This window comes from Balearica regulorum, chromosome 7, assembly GCF_011004875.1.
Source record: "Balearica regulorum gibbericeps isolate bBalReg1 chromosome 7, bBalReg1.pri, whole genome shotgun sequence".
Lineage (NCBI taxonomy): Eukaryota > Metazoa > Chordata > Aves > Gruiformes > Gruidae > Balearica > Balearica regulorum.
Genome location: NC_046190.1, coordinates 13,138,301 through 13,157,046, shown reverse-complemented (window position 1 = coordinate 13,157,046; position 18,746 = coordinate 13,138,301). Strand labels below are relative to the sequence as shown.

Here is an 18,746-nt window from a genome sequence, read left to right as displayed (position 1 = left end):
AGAGCAGAGGGGTCATTTTCAGAAGGATCAGAGCATCTGTGTGCAGTCGCCAAGGGTTCCTCTAGTATTCAACTTGTTCCATATTAAAGCTTCTGCCTTTTGTTTGTTTCCTGTCAACAGCCCTTTTGCTCATTGCACTTACATCTGCAACTCTCAGAAAATCCCTATACTTCAGGAAGCATTTCCAGCAAAGAGACAGCTCCTGGGCTGCTGGTGGCAACAGGTAAGAACTTGAGTGCTTCTCACCGCTCACCCATGCCTCACTGGGAGCCTGAGAGTATACGAGATATTTCCTGTTGGTGTAAAAGCTTTCAGCTCTGTTTTAGCAACTGCTGAGCTAATTCACATTAACTCCCATTTGCTATGAGCTAGGAGAAGGTATGTGACCCCTGACTTCAAAAAAGATAATGCCTGTCAGGTGTTTGTTGCTCTGCAATAACCCATATGCAGGTCTAAGCCCACACCTGCAAGAGATCATTACCAACTGGCATTACTAATTCCTCTCACTTGACATAATTACAACCACTGATGTAGGTGTCTACCCATTTTCTGGAGTTACCATGAACAAGAATAGGGCCTATAATCATGGCTACACTCCTGGGAGGTATCAATACGTTCCATGTTTTTAGTAGCAACCACAGAGTTGTCACAAAGCCTGTTGGGTGAAGCCTGGACTTCATGAGTGCCTGTCCTGTGTATGGCATCTACTTTCAACACGGTATTGCTGCAATACTAGCAGCACTTCATCAACACTGCATGAGTCATTGTTATTGTGAGTTGTTCTGCAAAATAGTGCTTTGGTAGGTCATGATGTTTTAATGGCAACCTGTTACAATGCTTCACTGTGGCAATAGCGGACCCTCTGTAATTAATCTGACAACTATCACAGGCCCGGTGTGCACACAGCATGCAACCTATTCAGGATGTATGGGGCTACCAACCACACTCAGAACTCCCACAGTTCTGTGGGAGCTGCTGGGCTATCAAAGTGCTTTCCGAATGGCTGGTGCTGTTGAAAGCTGGCCTCTGAATCAAAGAATCACAGAATGGTAGGGGTTGGAGGGGACCTCTGGAGATCATCTAGTCCAACCCCCCTGGTAGACCAGGATCACCTAGAGCAGGTTGCACAGGATCATGTCCAGGCGGGTTTTGAATATCTCCAGAGAAGGAGACTCCACAACCTTTCTGGGCAGCCTGTCCACATGCTCTGTCACCCTCAAAGTGAAGTAGTTTTTCCTCATGTTCAGATGGAACTTCCTGTGTTCCAATTTGTGCCTGTTGCCCCTTGTCCTGTTGCTGGGCATTGCTGAAAAGAGTCTGGCCCCTTCTTCTTGATACCTGCCCTTTAGATATTTATAAGTCTTCCCTTCTCCAGGCTAAACAAACTCAGGTCTCTTAGCCTTTCCTCGTGAGAGAGGTGCTCCAGTCCCATAATCATCTTTGTAGCCCTCCGCTGTACTGTCTCCAGTAGTTCCATGTCTTTCTTGAACTGGGGAGCCCAGAACTGGATGCAGTACTCCAGATGTGGCTTCACCAGGGCAGAGTAGAGGGGAAGGATAACCTCCCTTGACCTGGTGGCCATGCTCTTAATACACCCCAGGATACCATTGGCCTTCTTGTCCATGAGCGCACATTGCTGGTTTATGGATAACTTGTTGTCCGCCAGGCCTCCCAAGTCCTTCTCTGCAGAGCGGCTTCCCAGCAAGTCAACTCCTAACCTGGACTGGTACCTGGGTTGTTCTTCCCTTGGCGCAGGACCCTACACTTGCCCTTGTTGAACTTCATTGGGTTCCTCTCCGCCCAGCTCTCTAGCCTGTCCAGGTCTCACTGAATGGCAGCACAGCCTTCTGGTGTATTGGCCACTCCTCCCAGTTTTGTATCATCAGCAAACTTGCTTAGGGTACACTCTGTCCTTTCATTCAGTTCATTGATGAATATGTTGGACAAGACCAGACCCAATACTGACCCCTGGGGCACACCACTAGCTACAGGCCTCCAGCTAGACTCTGCGCCACTTATCACAACCCTCTGAGCTCTGCCATTCAGCCAGTTCTCAATCCACCTCACTGTCCACTCATCTAACCCTAAGCTTGCTTATGAGGGTGTTATCAGACACAGTGTCAAAAGCTTTACTGAAGGGAAGGTAGACAACATCCATGTCTCTCCCTTCATCTACCCAGCCAGTCATGCCATCACAGAAGGCTATCAGATTGGCCAAGCATGATTGATTTCCCCTTGGTGAATCCATGCTGACCACTCCTGATAACCTTCTTTTCCTCCACGTGCTTAGAGATGACATCCAGAATGAGCTGTTCCATCACCTTTCCAAGGATGGAGGTGAGGCTAACTGGCATGTAGTTTCCCGGGTCCTCCTTCTTGCCCTTTTTTGAAGACACGTAGACCATCCTGCCTTTCTACAGGGAGGCTCCTACATATGCTCAAATACATCCAAATAGCTTGACTGTTCTTTCTAAGGCTGATTTTATCTCCTTTGTCTTGTTCAGCCTAGCAGTGGCTTGCAGGTGTGTCATATTAGTATATTGCCTATATGAATTTACACTGTTTCTTCCAGCCATTTCCATTCTTAAGTCCTTCTGTGCTTCCATGTGTCTGCCAGACTACGACAGAACCTGACAGGTTCTCTTCGTATCCCTTTATATCTCAACAAAGGAGACACCATGTGATTTCCAGTTTACTGATCCACGCCAAATAGGGTGAGAGAATTTGTTTTAAACCTCCAGATCTTCCTATGCATAGCCAAGTGGAGTCATCACTCCTAGCAGGTCTTATGTGCTAGATGGATGCTTGGGGGCAAGCCCTACTCATGATGCTGTGATTGCAGAGGCTTTTTTTCTTTAACCTTTTGGGAAGCAAATAGAGGCAGCAGGACAGTGAGATTCTAGGCATTGATCTAAATTGTTAGTAAATGAGGTTCTTTTCAAGCTGCCAGTGCATGGGATGAATGCTTTCCCAGTCTAACAATTAACCTTTAAAAGGCAGAATATAATTTCTGCCTTACTGCTTGGTACAATAAAAAGCTTAACCTGTTGGGAATATACACATCTGTTTCCCCTACCTGGTTTCACAACAACGGGAACGTCTCAACATATTGGTGAATGTGTTCCAGGATAAGCACTGCAACTTATTCTCACAGGCACTGGCTGCTCAAACACTCTATGTCTTACTCTTTCATTTACAGTGGTACATTTCCAGCAATGATTGGAAACTCAAACTCTTGATATGAGGACAGAGGTTAGATTCTTGCAAAGGGAAGAATTACGTTTTAGTATCTAATTGTATAGCTGCCAAATCCTCTTGACTTGTTTGGGAATTAGTTATATTTGGTGAGGTTTGAATCCATGTAGCTGAAAGAAACTAGATAGAGAGAATGAAGAAAATAATGGAACAGATTTTCACAGAAAAACAGACAGAAAGAAGTGATAGCAACAGGATCTTACCTTATTACTCTTTAACTGCCACAATCTGGAAGTCCCTGTTTGGAAAGTTGTTTTTCCAGTTTTTATATTTAAAATACAATGATACAAAACTTACACTTCTGCCTTTAAGTCAGTTTCTAATTCTAGAGGACTTCCACTCATGATAACACACTGGGCTAAACAGACCTTTGGGCTGACACGGTAGATTTATCTTTGTGAACCTGGATGTCCCTATAGATTGTCTTTCTATATGGATGGCCATGACAGATTTTCCTTGTAGCTTTATCTAAAGCAGTTGGTCATTTTTGCTGGTGTCAGGGAAGAAGATTAGGTAGATGGACAGAGAGACATTTCCTACATCCTGAGCACTGATGGAAAAGCCTTTCTTGAATTTTATTTTTTGAAACAGCATTGTCACAACAGTGTGGCTAGTTGGACTCCACGATGGTGACAGGAGTGTGTCAACCCGCATCTGGGTTTTAATTTCTCATTTTCCAGCATTAAATGTCAGAAATACAATTAACATTTTCATTAGTGTGTTTTTATTATGCTCTTGTTGATGCTACAGATGTATAAGCGTGCCACTTCTGCCTTTGCTGTTTTTGAAGAAAAAATACTAGTTCTCCCTTCTTTCCATGGAAGTTACATCTACTTTAAAAACAGTCTCATTTGGAAGGTATGAGAGTGGCTCCCTGGGTAAAGAATTCATGGGCTTTGAATAAAGAAGTCATGGGTTTGACCGCAGTATGGTGGCTCTGGGCCATTGTCATTGAAAGGCCTTCCGATGAAGTGTCTGTCAGTGTTACATCTGCCTGCTTCCTATGGGACAGATGTTCATGCCACCAGAATCCCACCTGGCACTGAAGGTACTGCTGACAGACCAGCAGAAAAAACAGTTCCTGGGTGGCTGTGGTAGCTTTTCCCTGGGTGCTTAGGGAATTTGGGAGGTGAGAACAAATTAGAGACACCTGCACTGTTCAGTGAGCCTGGTGCTTGTGGAAATTTTAACTCTGGAAGCAGAAGCAAGATGCTGACCTGAGGGCAGTGTGGGGAATAAACTAATAAGGTCTATTCAGAGCATATGCAGGTTTTTCAGATATTGAGCATCTCTCTCTTGCAGCTATTGGTGGATGCTCAGAGGTTCCAGAAGGCTGGAGATACAGTTCAAGTTCATTATTTACTGTGTATTAAGGTGTATCGCTGTAAGATTTGAGGTTCTCTCTCCCATCTCAGATGAGGGACCTTGGAAAAAAAACACTGTTTCAAGCTCTGAGGTAGTGTCTTCAAAAGGTGTTCTGCTGTGCTTTCTCTATATATATGGTTGAGGTCGATCTTTGAGCTTTTCTTTGTATTGCTTTGATGTGTGGCATATCCATTCCCTAACGCATGGTGAAGGCAGAGTAGGTCACCCTATAAAGCTGCCAGCAGAACAGTTTCCATCATAATGGAAATTACAAGATTAAAATTAAGTACTGTACAGAATAAGCAGTATGTGTAAACTCACAATTTGGGATAACTAGGTCAATGAGACCAACATTGTCTAGAATGCTGCTCAATCTGGTTTTACCTCTCTGCTGCAAAGTAATTTCACCCACCTTAATTCTCTGAACTGTTTCTGCCCCCAGGTGAGGTTCACACTTAAACAAACAAGATTTCCTTCAAGTGTAACTTACATTTCATTACATCACAGTCCTCATTAATTGCAAACCATTAGGAAACCTAGGGAGAAGCTTTGTTTATTTGACTGCAGGTTCTGAGATCAGTTATGTGTATGTGCATTTTGACAGAATCTTGAGTAGACTTTCTAGTCCCCTAATAATGGGCTTCACTGGGGCCTGGATTTCAACTTTAAACTCAGCTGTGTAAGTAAGTTTCCTTTGGATGCTCTCCTTTACACAAGAAATAGAGACAGAGGTAATTGCCTTACCCTTGACAAAGACTGGCAGATCACAGAGGTGCAACTCACCAGCCAGAGCACAAAGACTACGAGTTCAGAGAAAACGTGTATAGAGTGAAATATCTAGTAGCCAGGGACGGCAGCCACTATTCGGCTGCCATTCTGATGATTTGTATGCACCAAATGGGCATGGGGTTTCACGCACAATTTTTTGAGTATGTAGATCCTTGCCTAAAATAAGCCTGCCTTTAGTGGCTGGCAATTATGGGCAATACTATCTCTTAGGAAAATAAGCTGATAATACTATTTCTTTCCAGTGTCAATTTTCAAATGGCACAGCTCTTGTAAATGAATCTTGCCACTTGACCATAGTGTTGATTTTAGATGAGAATAGAATCAAGAATAGCAAAAGAGCACTGTTGAGGCCAGCTACTTTTGGTTTCTTGGAACAATGCAGTTCTGTGGTCATCCATACAAGAATGACATTTGCTTGTGTTTCAGGCAATATTGGCTCTGAGCTTTCCTACACTGATGTTGGCGTGTTCATATCTTCTGATGGTGGAAATTCCTGGAGACAGGTATGTTTTGCAGAGTGAAGGAATGCATGGAGCCTTTTGCTATTCTTCTTTTTCTGGGTCTTCCCTTCGCAGTGGAGTGGAGCACTCATGAAGTACCTAATTTGTTCGCAGATCTTCGAGGAGGAATACAATGTGTGGTTTCTGGACTGGGGAGGGGCACTAGTGGCCATGAAACACACGTCAGTGCCCATCCGGCACATGTGGTAAGGAAACTTGTTACTTTGAGAAGGTTTCCTGGTGGGGATAAGCTCACAGTGGTGCTAATATAACTTGCATCACCTGGTCAGCATCTGCTAGTGTCTACAAAATGAGCAAATAAGATCATTCTTACCTGTATTTTACCATCATTTTGGTTTTGTTGATTAATATAATGATTATTTTACCATTTTATAAATATAATGGCTATATACATAATCACACACATATATGAATTATTCTTTGCACTAGTCATGTACTATGAGACTTCAGGTGGGGTTTGTTTTCCACAGACACATATACATACATACATCTTTTGTGCTTCAGATATTTCTGAGAGGATGTGTCCCTCACTTCTGCTTTTTGTGTACAGAATTCGGTATTAAACTGGTAAGACAGATAAAAGGAGGGAGAGGAGCGGGCAGTAGGTGTTGATAAGGACAACAGAGATATGTTGTTAATGTTGCTGTTTCCTATAGGATTCCACTATCAATCTCCAGAGATAGAGTGGTGGTAACTGAATAAAGGTGGGGGTGGAATAGGGCAAAAGTATTTCTCGGCTGAAGATACTGTTTTGCTATAAATGGGTTATAACAATCTAAGCACTAAAGATACTGCTCAAAATTATCCTCTCCTTAGCCTTTGCCCCTCTCACTCCTGCAGCAGCTAAGCATCGGAGAGAGGCATTTTGAAATTCAGAAGTAACCTTGTTTACACAAAATGTGTGTATTAGCATCACCTCCCGTCTCTGGTCTTGAGTGAAAGAAGTGCATGGCTACTGGACTGACCTACCCAGCTTCTAATGTTGTTTAGAAGTGAATTAGTTAGAAATAGCCTTCAGAGACAAGTTTTGTGTTCCTATCTGCAAGATTGAGTCGTCTCTCAGCTTGACGGTGCTAAGCACATGTCTATCTCATGCTTTTCACGCAGAACAGGAAACATGGCCTTCAGTCAAATAGAAGAAGAAAGCAATGGTGTTTGGCAGCAGTGATGAGATGTTAAGGTCTTCTCTACCTGAGTCATTATTGTACAAAATGCTTCAGATAAATTACAGTTATTCAGAAGCTGGAGCCCTCAAGACAGGCTGTCTTTACCCATCACAAGCTAATGTTCTAGAGATGTTAAGAACATTAATGGCTACTTTTTCAATATGAAAAGCTTCTGGACTTTATATTCTTGACCTGACAGATAATTCTGGGATGACTGCAACATAGATTTCTATTAAAGTTTGAATATGTTGCATTTGAGCACATTTCTTTACCACCTGAGCTAAAGAAATGACTGCTCTAGTTTTGGTGTAATAGTGGATTGTTAACCACAGGATGTATTGGCTTATATTCCTAAAGCTTTGAAATTTTCCTAGGATCTTCTTGAGATAGTGGGATCAAGTGTTCTGTAAGAGATCTGTGCCTCCATGTGGGATTACAAGCAAGTTGTTATATGCAAAATGAGGGTTGCGATCTTTGTCTTGCTTTCTCTGTTCAGGAAAGAGATTGTTTTATCATAAGCAAACTTGTTGCAGTCATAACATAATATATGTAGCCATACTGAGTCAGAGCCAAGGGTTAGTCTAGGCCGGCATCCTCTTCCAACACCCTCCATAACTGGACATACAGAGGAGAGTAGTAGCAGAGCAGACCCATAATGATGGTTCCAGCAGACTCTAGCTTTCTGTCTATGGTTAGAATGTGGTGTTGTGTGACAGAAGAATTTGCCTCTGATAGGTAACATAGTAGTCATGACTATGGCTGAAGTGCCATTGAGACCATGTCCAAGTCTTTAGACCAAACCAAGTATGAGCCAAGGCAGGAGAAGTGTGTGTTAGCCAAGGGTAGGTGTCACCAGCATTAGGTGCATCAGGCTGTGGCAAGTTGAGCTCTGGAAGAGTGAAAGGTGAGCCATTTATTGAAAGAGCTGTAAGTCATGTATTAACCATTTATGACTACATTATTCAACCCAGGTGTAACTGTTTTAATTTTGTCTTACCTTGTGAAGGCTCTTTGGACGTAAAAAGCGTGTTACATTCAAGTGCCTGTACTTAGATGTTGGGAAAGATTTGGTCACAGGTTGACTTTCCATAGGACCTGAGAGCCCAGTTCACCTTTGCCTGCTTTGCAGACGTTCCTTTCTGATGTTCTTCCTTTCCACTAAGACTCGTGAAATGGCATGTGCAGTACTATGAGTGCCCCACCCACTCTATTAAATGAGTAGTGATTTAGAGCTGTTATCAATAAGCTCCAACAGGTTTCCTCCAAAATTGTACCCTTAGGGGCTTTGGATTTTGCTTCATATTGCCTCAGTAGGCACCTGTTTTATGCGAAGGAGTGGAATAGATTAAAGGGTACATGTATATCTATTAGTTCTCAGGCTGAGACATTGTACAATAAGTTTCATCCTGGAGAAAAGAGGGGCGGATAATTGAAAAGCCAAGAGAACTTTAGCTAAGCTAATGAAGCATGCTGTTCCCCAGAAATTGAAATGCTATTTAGATAGATAAGCATGGAAGCAGAACAGCATACAAATGCACAGGTGTATGGGAAGATACATACATTTAAATAAATAGATTTGGAGCAGATAAGCTTTTTGTATGCTGTTGTACTCCCAGCTTTCTGTCTGTGATCTGTAGTCGGCTTCCTATTCTGGTAGATGTGCATTGTGAGTCAGGCGAAGGTGTTTTGCTAGGTTCTGTGAGAGGCAGATACCTAGTGAGTGGTGACTTTAAGCCTTGGCTTTCCACACAAAAGAACTGAGGTTGGTGTAACCCATTGCTTGTAATATTACATATTAAACTGGCCTCCTGGTCCTTTGGTGGCATCTCAGATAGTATCCCTGATGCCAGCTACTTGGAGTGGGGAGGATTCAGTTTCCAGCAAGACCCTCTCAGACAAATCCAGGTGGTCAGATGCATGTGTGTGCACACACATGCACATCCCCCCCCAAATTTCCTTGCTTGGAAAAAAAGGCAAATTTCTTTTTTACACTCACTTTAAAATGAGAAGTGTTTCCTGCTATTCAAAGAAGTTTTTCTCTCTTTGGTCATGTCCATTGAGAACAATCTGTCAGCCTTCATAGCCCAGGTACCTCGCAGAATTACAGAGAACTCTGTAATGACCCTGCTGGGAGAGGATCAAATAATTTTATAGCCAATAAACCTTTGTGCTTCTCTGTTTGTTCTTCCTTTGCTGGTATAATTTGGAGCTGAAATTCTGGGCAGAAATTGTGCGTAAGTGGTTGTGTGGAGAGTCTGGGGGCAGGGAGAAACTTGGTTTCAGAACTGTTCGTGGGCAGTAGGTCTGGGAGCTGGATGCTGACAGTCTGCAGGTTGCCTGTCTTTCCTGCTGCAGTAGCAGCTGGGTGTGCACACCCTCCTTTGGCTGTTGTGGGCACAGGCTGTCAGGGTGACGTGAGAGCTGGTAGCTCCCTGAGGGCTGGGAAGCTGGGAGCTGACTGAGGTCCCTGGTACAGCGGGGCAGGATCTCGCAGCTGGGGCCCATTCCACCCCCAGTGAGGAGCAGGGCAGCCCCAGCCCTGGGCATCAGGCAGCTCACTGGGGATGGGCTGAGGCCAGGCAGGGATGTCAGCCTGTGTGTCAGGCCCATGGCCGGGCAGGGCTGCAGCAGAGCTGGAGCCTGGCACTCCCATGGTATCAATGGGGGGTTCCTGGGCATGGATGGGGGGAGGGCAGGCCATGAGGGAGGCTGGGAAGGGACAGTAAGTCATGGGCCATGGGAGTTCTGACCCAGTCTGCCTGCTGGTGTGGTTCACCTGTTCATTCACCTACTCCTTTACAGTTGTCAGAGATAGACACATTGCCATGGTGTAACTGAGAGCAGGGTTTCCTAACCCTCCTTTGCTGATCTAAAAGCCTGTTGTAATAACTAATTCAACCAAGACCCTGTCGGCTGGGTTAGGATACACGTGCTGTTTGATAAAAACAGAAAGTAAGGCACACGGTGGTTGAGGGTAGGGACAGATGATCAAAAGCCACTAAATTACCCTGGCTTGTCACTGACAGTGTGAACACTCTCAGCCTCTAACAAGGGAAATGCTTTCATTTTAACCAGCATACTACTTTGCTTTACAACTGTAACAGGCAAAGAGCCCCTGACTAACCACTGACTGTGACTCTGTTTGGCCTCCTTCCTCCACCGCTCCCTAAAATGGAGGCCACCTCTGAGATGGTATGTGAAGAAATATTAATAGGGGTAGAGAGATCGTAGCTGATGCTGTATGGCACTTATACATGCATGGGTCGAAACGCCCCATGGTATTGACAGCAATGTTCATGCATTCAGGCCAGGGCTGCTTTTGCTCTGCCTCATGCCAATGCTATTGCAGATCCAGAAACAGGACTTGCCTATGCCCCTTGATCCCTTAGTCTGATGTATAGCTGGATCAAGTACATCCATGTCCTTATTGCCAGTGTTTATACTCTCTAAGGCTTTGATCTTTCAAAGTACACCAAGAGCATGAATTAGTGGGCTGGGAAATGACAAAGATTCGTGCTTGTCTATAAATTTAGCTGCTGGAGCTTGCAGACCTTAGCCAATATTTAATTGCTGCAGTTGCTCTAGAGTAAGTCTTTTTACGTGTATAAATCTTGTCTGCTTCTATCCCAGGGTGAGTTTTGATGAGGGAAGATCCTGGAGTAAATACAGTTTCACATCAACACCACTTTTTGTGGACGGATCTCTTGTAGACCCTGGCATAGAGACCCAGATAATGACGTAAGTACAGCAGCTCTTAACTTCTTAAAAATGTGATGGCAGAAGGGGTGCATGGAGATCCCCAAGTGCATGGTGAGCCTCATGGTGCTGGGTACAGCATTGTGTAGCTACACATGTAATGTTGCATGAAGGCACAGTGTTGTTTTGTGGTTTTTTGCTGATGGTCACAGACCCAGGTGGAGTGTCCGTGCATCATGTGGCTAATGGAGCCAAACTCTTCCCAGTAGTGGCAGGGGGTATAAGAAGAAGAGATGGTCCCAAGCTGTAGCTTGGGAGTTCAGATAGAGCAGTAGGAAAATCTGTCGTTTAGCCCTGGTCAGGTTACAGAGAGGCTGTGGTATCACCACCCTGAAAGTTTTCAAGCCTTGGATAGATGAAGCCACATCTGCCCTGATCTGTAGGTGGCAACAGTCTTATCTTGGAGTAAGAGCTTGGACTAGTGACATCCAGAGGTCCCTTCTTATAAATACTGCTGAGACTGTGTTCCTTGAATCCGATGGCCCAGGGACTGCAGTGCTCTTCAGAGGCCTGAGATCTGTATGGTTGCACCTAATGTCAGCTCTGTGCTTGTTCCAGTTGTGCAGCTTAACTGTCTTTTGAGATTGCTGCTGGGTATGAATGTCCCCAAACCTTGTTGCTTGCTATCTGCATTGTGGGCTGTACATTTAGCTCAAGTTAAAGTTGTTCTCAGCGTGCATATGCAGAGCTGAGCTCAGAGTAACCTTCCTGGTCTGGGGTGTAGGATGCTATGATTCACCCATACCATGGAACTGGTACTACTGAGCCTGGACTGATACTTCCTCCTCCCAGGAGTGCTGAAGCAATAGCTAAGGCTGGTGTAATTGGTGGAATAATGTTCCAAGAACAGGCCAGGATCTGAGTTTAACAACCAGGAGAGAGAGAGAGGGAACTTTTAAAATTCAAAGGCATCTTCGAAGAGTCATCTGACCTCTTAGACAAAGTAGATAAGAGCAGTCTGTTCTGGGATTCTGAACAAAGCAAGGACTAGACGCACTGTCTTTGTTGCTTGCAGAGATGCCTTCTCCCCTTTATTTTCTCTGACCTGGCTGGAGCAGCTTTCTGAAAAGGATCAAAAAGCAAGGTGGCTAAGATGCGTTAGACTGAGGGACTCCTGCAAAGCATATCTGCAGTGGCATGGAGGAGCGCTTTTGGTTTATCACACCAGACAGTGTTGCAGCACTCCAACTTAGGGGCAGGAGATATACTATGAATTTCACCTTGCAGTTGGTTTGCTTTTCCTGCTTTCTGCACCTGCAGATTTCTGAAGTTCCTGCAAATTTTCACTACTTGCAAGAAAAAAGAGATTCAGGCCCAGTATATTTTCTTCTAGGCTTCAGTCCATCTGCCTACTTATGTGGCAGAAATGCGTAGGTAGATCTCATTGCTGGTGTCACAGGTAGTGACAGACTGAGAGTAGACTGCTGGGTATGCTTGTCACCAGTTTCTGAGGAAGCTTGGATCAGATAACAGTTGATCCAAGTTGATAACAGTCATAGTGATTTGAATTTATTCCAACTGGTTGTGTGATTTGCGTCGGTGTGCCTTTTGAAAACCAGACCTACATCAGCCTTACGTAAACAGAAGTGACTCTGTGGTGAGGAGCTGTCTGCACCTGCAGTGGAGCTCACCTTAGCTGCAAGGAAGGGACTGGGGAAAAATCCTCTTCTGGCAAAGCTACATTTCAGCTGGCTTCTCTGCCATCTGTGCCATGACGGATGAAGTATCTTGGTGCTGTAGTCTCAGGAGGATCAGGAAGGTGTAGCCAGCTCCCATATAGCTCGTCTACATCTCCTGTGCTAAAGTGTCCTGGGAAGATCAGGCAAAGTGGTTAACCTTTATGCCTATAAAGCATAGGAGCTGCACGCTTATGTTTGTTTCCCAAAGAGTCCTGGGGCAGAACGAGGCAACCTCCATGTCTATGTCATAGACAGCACTTGAACTTTTTATCAGAGTAGAGGTGGTATCAATTTTGGAAGGGCTGCTAGTTTTTCCTTTACTTCAACACCATGCCTTGGCTTTGGCTTTTTCTTCATAGAAGTGGAATACTCGCTTGTGTAGAAGAATATATCTGTGCATCTGCTGCCTTGCTATCTGCAAATATTGCCCCTATTTTTGCAGAAAGCAAACCACAACAGCATATGATATACCTGTAAGCCTTTTCACAAGACTGCTGTGAGCATCCTGTTGGGGAAATACATGCCAATTCCCAGCTGAAGATTAGAGCCTGCATTCTGTTCACTCTACACATTTTTCTCCAAATGCAGCAATAGTGTATCACTTTTTGTGTTGGCTAATATGGTGTTTTTCTGTGAAATTCTTTGTGCAATGTGTATCGCTTTCCAACCACACACACATCCAGACTCACACACACACGCACAGAGGGACAGATCTGAGCTCAAATAAATCTGCACATCAGCACCTTCATTGAAATCAATGGAGCTAATCAGTTTCAACTAGCTGTGGATTTAGCCCATTTACTTTATAAATCAATGCAGTTTTCTTTTGAGATGAAAGATGCATTTTAAATCTAAGGTTATGGTTACTTATATGTCTGTAGTCTTCTGATGGAGAATGTAGGAAGTGAATTATCTTGCTGAATATTGTGTATCAGCTTTGTTGAGAGCTGGCTCTTTTTCTTTTGAAATCTTTGCAGGCTTATTATTATTATTGCTATTGTTATTGGTATTGTTTTTATTATTACTGTCATCATTAGCAATTTTAAAAACTATTCTTAATAGTCTGTGAAAGCTGTACAAAAAATTTCACATGATACTTGCCATAAATGTTTAGAGAAATTCCTATCCAGCACAATAAAGGAACTGAGGAGGAAAGAGAGCATTTATAAAGCCTATGTGCAAACCATTTCTATGCATATCACTTAGGTGTTTCTCACAATGAGAATTTTAGTGAACTGGCTATCCTCTGAACCAAGATAAAACATGGTGGTTGGAGGTACGTGGAATTTTTGTTTGCGAGTAGAAATCCCAATGATTTGAAGAAGCTGATGAGAGGAGCACAAGGGTTTGGGATCAGCGTACCCCAATGGAGGATGGGATCAGTGAGAACTCTTAGAGTAGAAGCAGGGCTGAGGCAGAGAGACCAAGACTGTGCTCATATCAGTGTACCACCAAATTGGGTAGGTTAGTGGCTTTTAAAGATTTGTCTTTCATCCTGAAAAATGCAAAGTATTTCATCTAGCAATTTTGGCTGATTCCTGTTAGGGAAAATTTCTCCATTGATTTGCATCAGAGTGGTCTGTGTTCAACTCTTTCCGAAAAATAATATTCTGAGGGGAATGTGAATTAAATAGTCATTATACCCAAACTATTATTAACATATTGCATTATTAACAATATTATCATAATACTATCTTATTAAAATCAGTATATCAGTAGAATGACTATTATTCCCTACCTTCATTTTGTGGTACATACTGTGAATGGGCTCTCTGGGCTGTAGGAAGCAGCAATAGTTTTAGCACAGGATTTCATACCACTTCATGGCTGTTACGTGAGCAGTTGCAGTATCTGTCTGTATTGTTGGAGCATTGGGTTCTTCTGTGTTTTGTATTGATATCTTAGTGTACTTTGAATTAGGAGCCTCTTTTAGTGGGGAATTGGAGAAGATAACTTGCAGATGTATGTTCCAACCTAAATTATTCTATGATTTTGGTATTTTGTATGATTTTAAGAGTGCAAGAATGAATTATTTCCTTACAAGCATAGCTGAGCGGGGTCCACTAAGAATGTAGTTTTGTGACATACAGGGAAGTACCATGAGACTGTGTGAGCTGGTCTAACTTGGAGGTACTGCCTAACCAATGTGGATCCACTCTCCTTTCCTCCATTCCTGGCTGATCATCCACTTCTGCAGTTCCTTTCGCTGTTGTTTTGACAGTCATCTCATCTGACAAGATGGTCAGTTCAGCTCCCTTAGCATCACAGCACTTCAAGAGATGTGTACCAAAGCACATTGCAGTGTTTGGTGCAGGTGTGAGGAAAGCAGGAAAAAAAGGGTCCTTTAGGAAGATAACTGAAATGCATAAGGACGATGGGTTAGGCACGTTCTTAGGTAACCCAATGAGTGCCCAGAAAGCACTAGTCTCTTTGAAATCTACTGTTTTCTAACTTATGTCCTGTAGCCCTCACTAGTGAGTAGTATATCTTTTAATGATTTCACATTCTAATGGACAGATCTAACATTTCTGTGTTGATGAGCCATAGACACAGCACGTTGCTTGCCTGAGGTTGTCCACCAGGGGAAAGGAATCAGATTGCATTCCCCTTCTAGTCGATTGTGATATACCCAAACAGAAACAGTATTTGCCCAAGAGAGTTGCTAGTCTGTACTACTCAAATCAGAGATGAGATGTTTTTGTGGGTCCAGAGATGGGCTTTATGTTGTTCCAGCTCTGACTCATAATTATTACCCCTGCCACTTCATCTCCTGTGCTAAGCATCTCACCAAACCTACATACAGAGAAATAACCTTTTTGCTTCACAGCCCTGCAGAGCTTTGCTATCATTTTTGTAGAATCATTATACGTGTGTGTGCAGACATTCATTGATAGATAGGGATCATTAAGTGTGTCTGTGCTGATCAATACATATTTATGTAGACACACCCACGTGTGTGTATATAAATATATATGTTTCTATGTATCTATACTTAATGATCCATATATATCTGTGTATGCAACATTGAGCATTAACGTTTTCAGTGAGAGGATTTAATACAAGCTGGTCTGCCAGCATTGCTGTGGCTGCTGCCCTTGGCTATGTGTATGTTAGAAAATGTTCCTGGTTGTAAATGAATAGGTTATGAGTCCTGGCCCTGTCTAATACCTTCTCGTTTACATGGCCACGCAGCTTTACCAGGGATGAAGTGGGAGCATTTTTTTTTCCAGGAGACCAATTACTGGCAATCCATCACTGGGTGGCAGAAGAGTGGGGCAGAATGAATAAGTAACTGAGAAAAAGAGAAATGTTGGAAAAGGTGTGATGGAGGCCAGGAGAGGTTTGAAGTGAGAACGAGAGCATTAAGAGCACAAGCCATGCTGAGTCAGACCAGAGGTCCCTCTAGCTCAGTTCCCTGCTCCAACAGTGGCAAGAGGAGGATACTAAAAATATATATTAAAATAAATATATACTTATGATTCCCTTGTTCACTTTTCTCATTTACAGAGATTTGCAAATAAGGGACTTTTTTCAGCCAAACATAGTATTCTTTGTATTTCTAAGACATTAATGACTTTTTCTATTTTTTTGAGGGTTTTTCCACTAAATCCCTTTAAAAATTTAGCAGTCACATTATTGTGTGGCCAGGAGTTCCGTGAATTAACTCTTATTCTGAAGAATTGACTGACTTGTGGAAGACATCAGCAAAGTATGTACAAGTATGAAGGCAACATGGACAGATTCTGATTAGCACTCAGCAGAGACTCAGCAGATTGTGAGAGGGGCAACAGCTCCCAGGTCCAAGTTCCCACTGAGTTCAAAATTACATGGGAGCCAAGAGTCATTTTCCTGTCACTTTCTGATAAGGTGATTATCATCTTTCCTCTTTAAGCAAGGCAACATTCACTGCCTTCTGCTCAAGTCTTGCTGTCACATTTAAAAGCTGATACAGGAAAAAAAATTACAAGCTGACACAATGTCCTTGAAAGATTCTGCCCCTTTGCTTAGGGGTAGGGAGCTGCAGATCTGCCACCTCTGAGTGGTTGTACTGAGAAAAGTAAGGCGAAAACAGAGAGGTGATAGAAAATAGTGCCTTTGCTGGAATGTGGTCAGAGGAGCTGGCCTTCTCCCTCCTGGGCCAAGCCTTCGCCCTCCATAGCTGGCACCCCGTCAGCAATCTCAGTAAACAGGAGAAGAGGTGAGTGGATGGCAGAAACACCAAGAGATTGTTTTTCCTAGAAGAAATTGAGGTTCTTGTCTAACATGCATAAAGAAAAGATGCAGACACAGTGTTCCTCAATTCCTGTGGCCCAGCAGATGCCTTCAAACTCTTCTGCCATCAATCTGGTCTGTTTTCACTTCACTCTGCTTGAGAAACAGAGAAAGAAGTTGTCTGAAAAAAAGACAGATTTTCTTGTGCAACTTCTGCTGCTGCTGAGCTCCAGAGAGGATTTGGTGAGGAGGGAATCTTGAAGGAAAGATTTCACCAGAGGTCTGTAGAAAGCTAAATCAAACTTGCAGCTTCCAGTGCAGAAAACAACAGAAGGGATCATGTACAGGGGCTATTGTGGTGAAGAACTCTGAACTCTGTCCTTATTTATCTTTACATCTTTTGGGAACCAGAGCTGACCAGCCAGCCTGAGCATACTCTCAGGCCTACCAAAACGGTGGGGGTTTTGAGAGATTGGAGGGCAGATTGCAAAACCTGGTTTGTCCAAGTTGCGTAGGTACCATTAGATAGCTACAAAGGACTGGTAGGTTTTAATTGTTTTCCCCATTGTGGTTTTATCTCGCATTTCGGTTTTCCTTTCTTTTTATGTTTATTGCAATGTCTGTTTGTGATGTGACCAGCTTTATTATTTGCTATGGATTTTACTGCAAGGCTCTGATGTGTCCTTGTGAGTTCATTGCACTGTCCTTGCTCATGAGGCTGTGCAAACTGCAGCATCTAAACCTACATAAGGACTCTTCAGAACAGGATCCATGAAATTAACATGAATCTGTGAAAATAATGACTGCACACAGAAAGAAAAGTAAGATTTAGAACTTGATCTGAGAACAAAAATTATAAATATAATTATTAAGTTAGGAAACCAAAATGATTGAGAGGATATTGGCATTGCTATAGTGAGCTGCCTTCTTGTGTCATCTGATCTAATTTCAAAACCTTCTGGAAGTAATGAATAGCTGGGACTTTGCGAGAAAATGATCGATCTGCTAATGCCATCAAGTGACTTTACAATGGACAAGAAAATGTGTGTTATAGGAATTCCCATTTTATCCCAGCAGATGATCAGTTTATACCCTGGAGTAAGACAGTTGATTACTCGTATCATTATCTTCGTTTGCAAGACTTAAAAACATTATTAATGATCACAGATTAATCAGTGTCACTTCCTCCTCCCATCTCCCTCCCTGCCAGAGAAGTACTTTATTCATTAGCCTTTGGATTGCTGCATGAATTCGCCTAAACAGCCCACAGAGGCACAATACTGATTGTGCTGCTGCTACTTGCGGTATGAGCTGAGGTCTTTCTGTGGCACCTGAATAGACAAATCAGATGATGAGAACATCTGCTTAGGGTAATCTTTCTCAGACAGCATCATGTGGGGCCTTAGGAAGAGGATGTCTGTGACCTGAGATCAGTTCCCAGCAGTTGTGCCACGTACTTAGAGGATTCCTGGCAGAAGCCATAGACGTGGAGAAGGCATTGGGCTCTGTGGCATGTATTGTCTGTCTTTGGCTTTCTGGGGCAAACATTACTCTCATTGGAGTCAAGTGCTATTTATGGACAGTAGATCAAATATTATGCTAAAGAAATCAACATCCTTAGTTGTATTCCACAGGTAGGGAAATTGAGGTAGAACAAGGGACGTGTCCATGGTCAGTCACTCAGCAGACTGTCATGAAGGCAGCTTGGCATTACATCAGGTCTCCTGAGTCCCAGATGAGTACCCCACTGTGCAGACTTTTCCCATTCCTTAGGAGAAGGAAATGCTGAGTCATGTCTGTAATGATTAAACAAGGTGGATGGAGAGGTAAGCACGTGCAAGGAGAGGGACTAGAAAAAGGTGTGCTGACGGGAGGCTTTTATTCACTGAAGTGAAGAAAAATGCCCTTACAGAAGGAGCCGGAATGAGCAGCAGGCTGATAACATGATTTCTTTTCCCTATATAAAAGGACAAGGGTGGCCTGATGACACTACAATCCAGATA

At 43.2% G+C, this 18,746-nt stretch overlaps 1 protein-coding gene across 1 annotated transcript in view; it reads left to right on the top strand.

Moving 5' to 3' along the window:
• The window catches only part of SORCS3 (sortilin related VPS10 domain containing receptor 3), a 309,773-nt gene that overhangs the window by 242,483 nt on the left and 48,544 nt on the right, over positions 1 to 18,746 (top strand). Inside the window, exons 11-14 of the mRNA XM_075757979.1 lie at positions 121 to 223; positions 5,836 to 5,912; positions 6,024 to 6,115; positions 10,727 to 10,834. Of these exons, the coding sequence (XP_075614094.1) occupies positions 121 to 223; positions 5,836 to 5,912; positions 6,024 to 6,115; positions 10,727 to 10,834 (380 nt within the window). The remainder of the gene's footprint in view (positions 1 to 120; positions 224 to 5,835; positions 5,913 to 6,023; positions 6,116 to 10,726; positions 10,835 to 18,746) is intronic.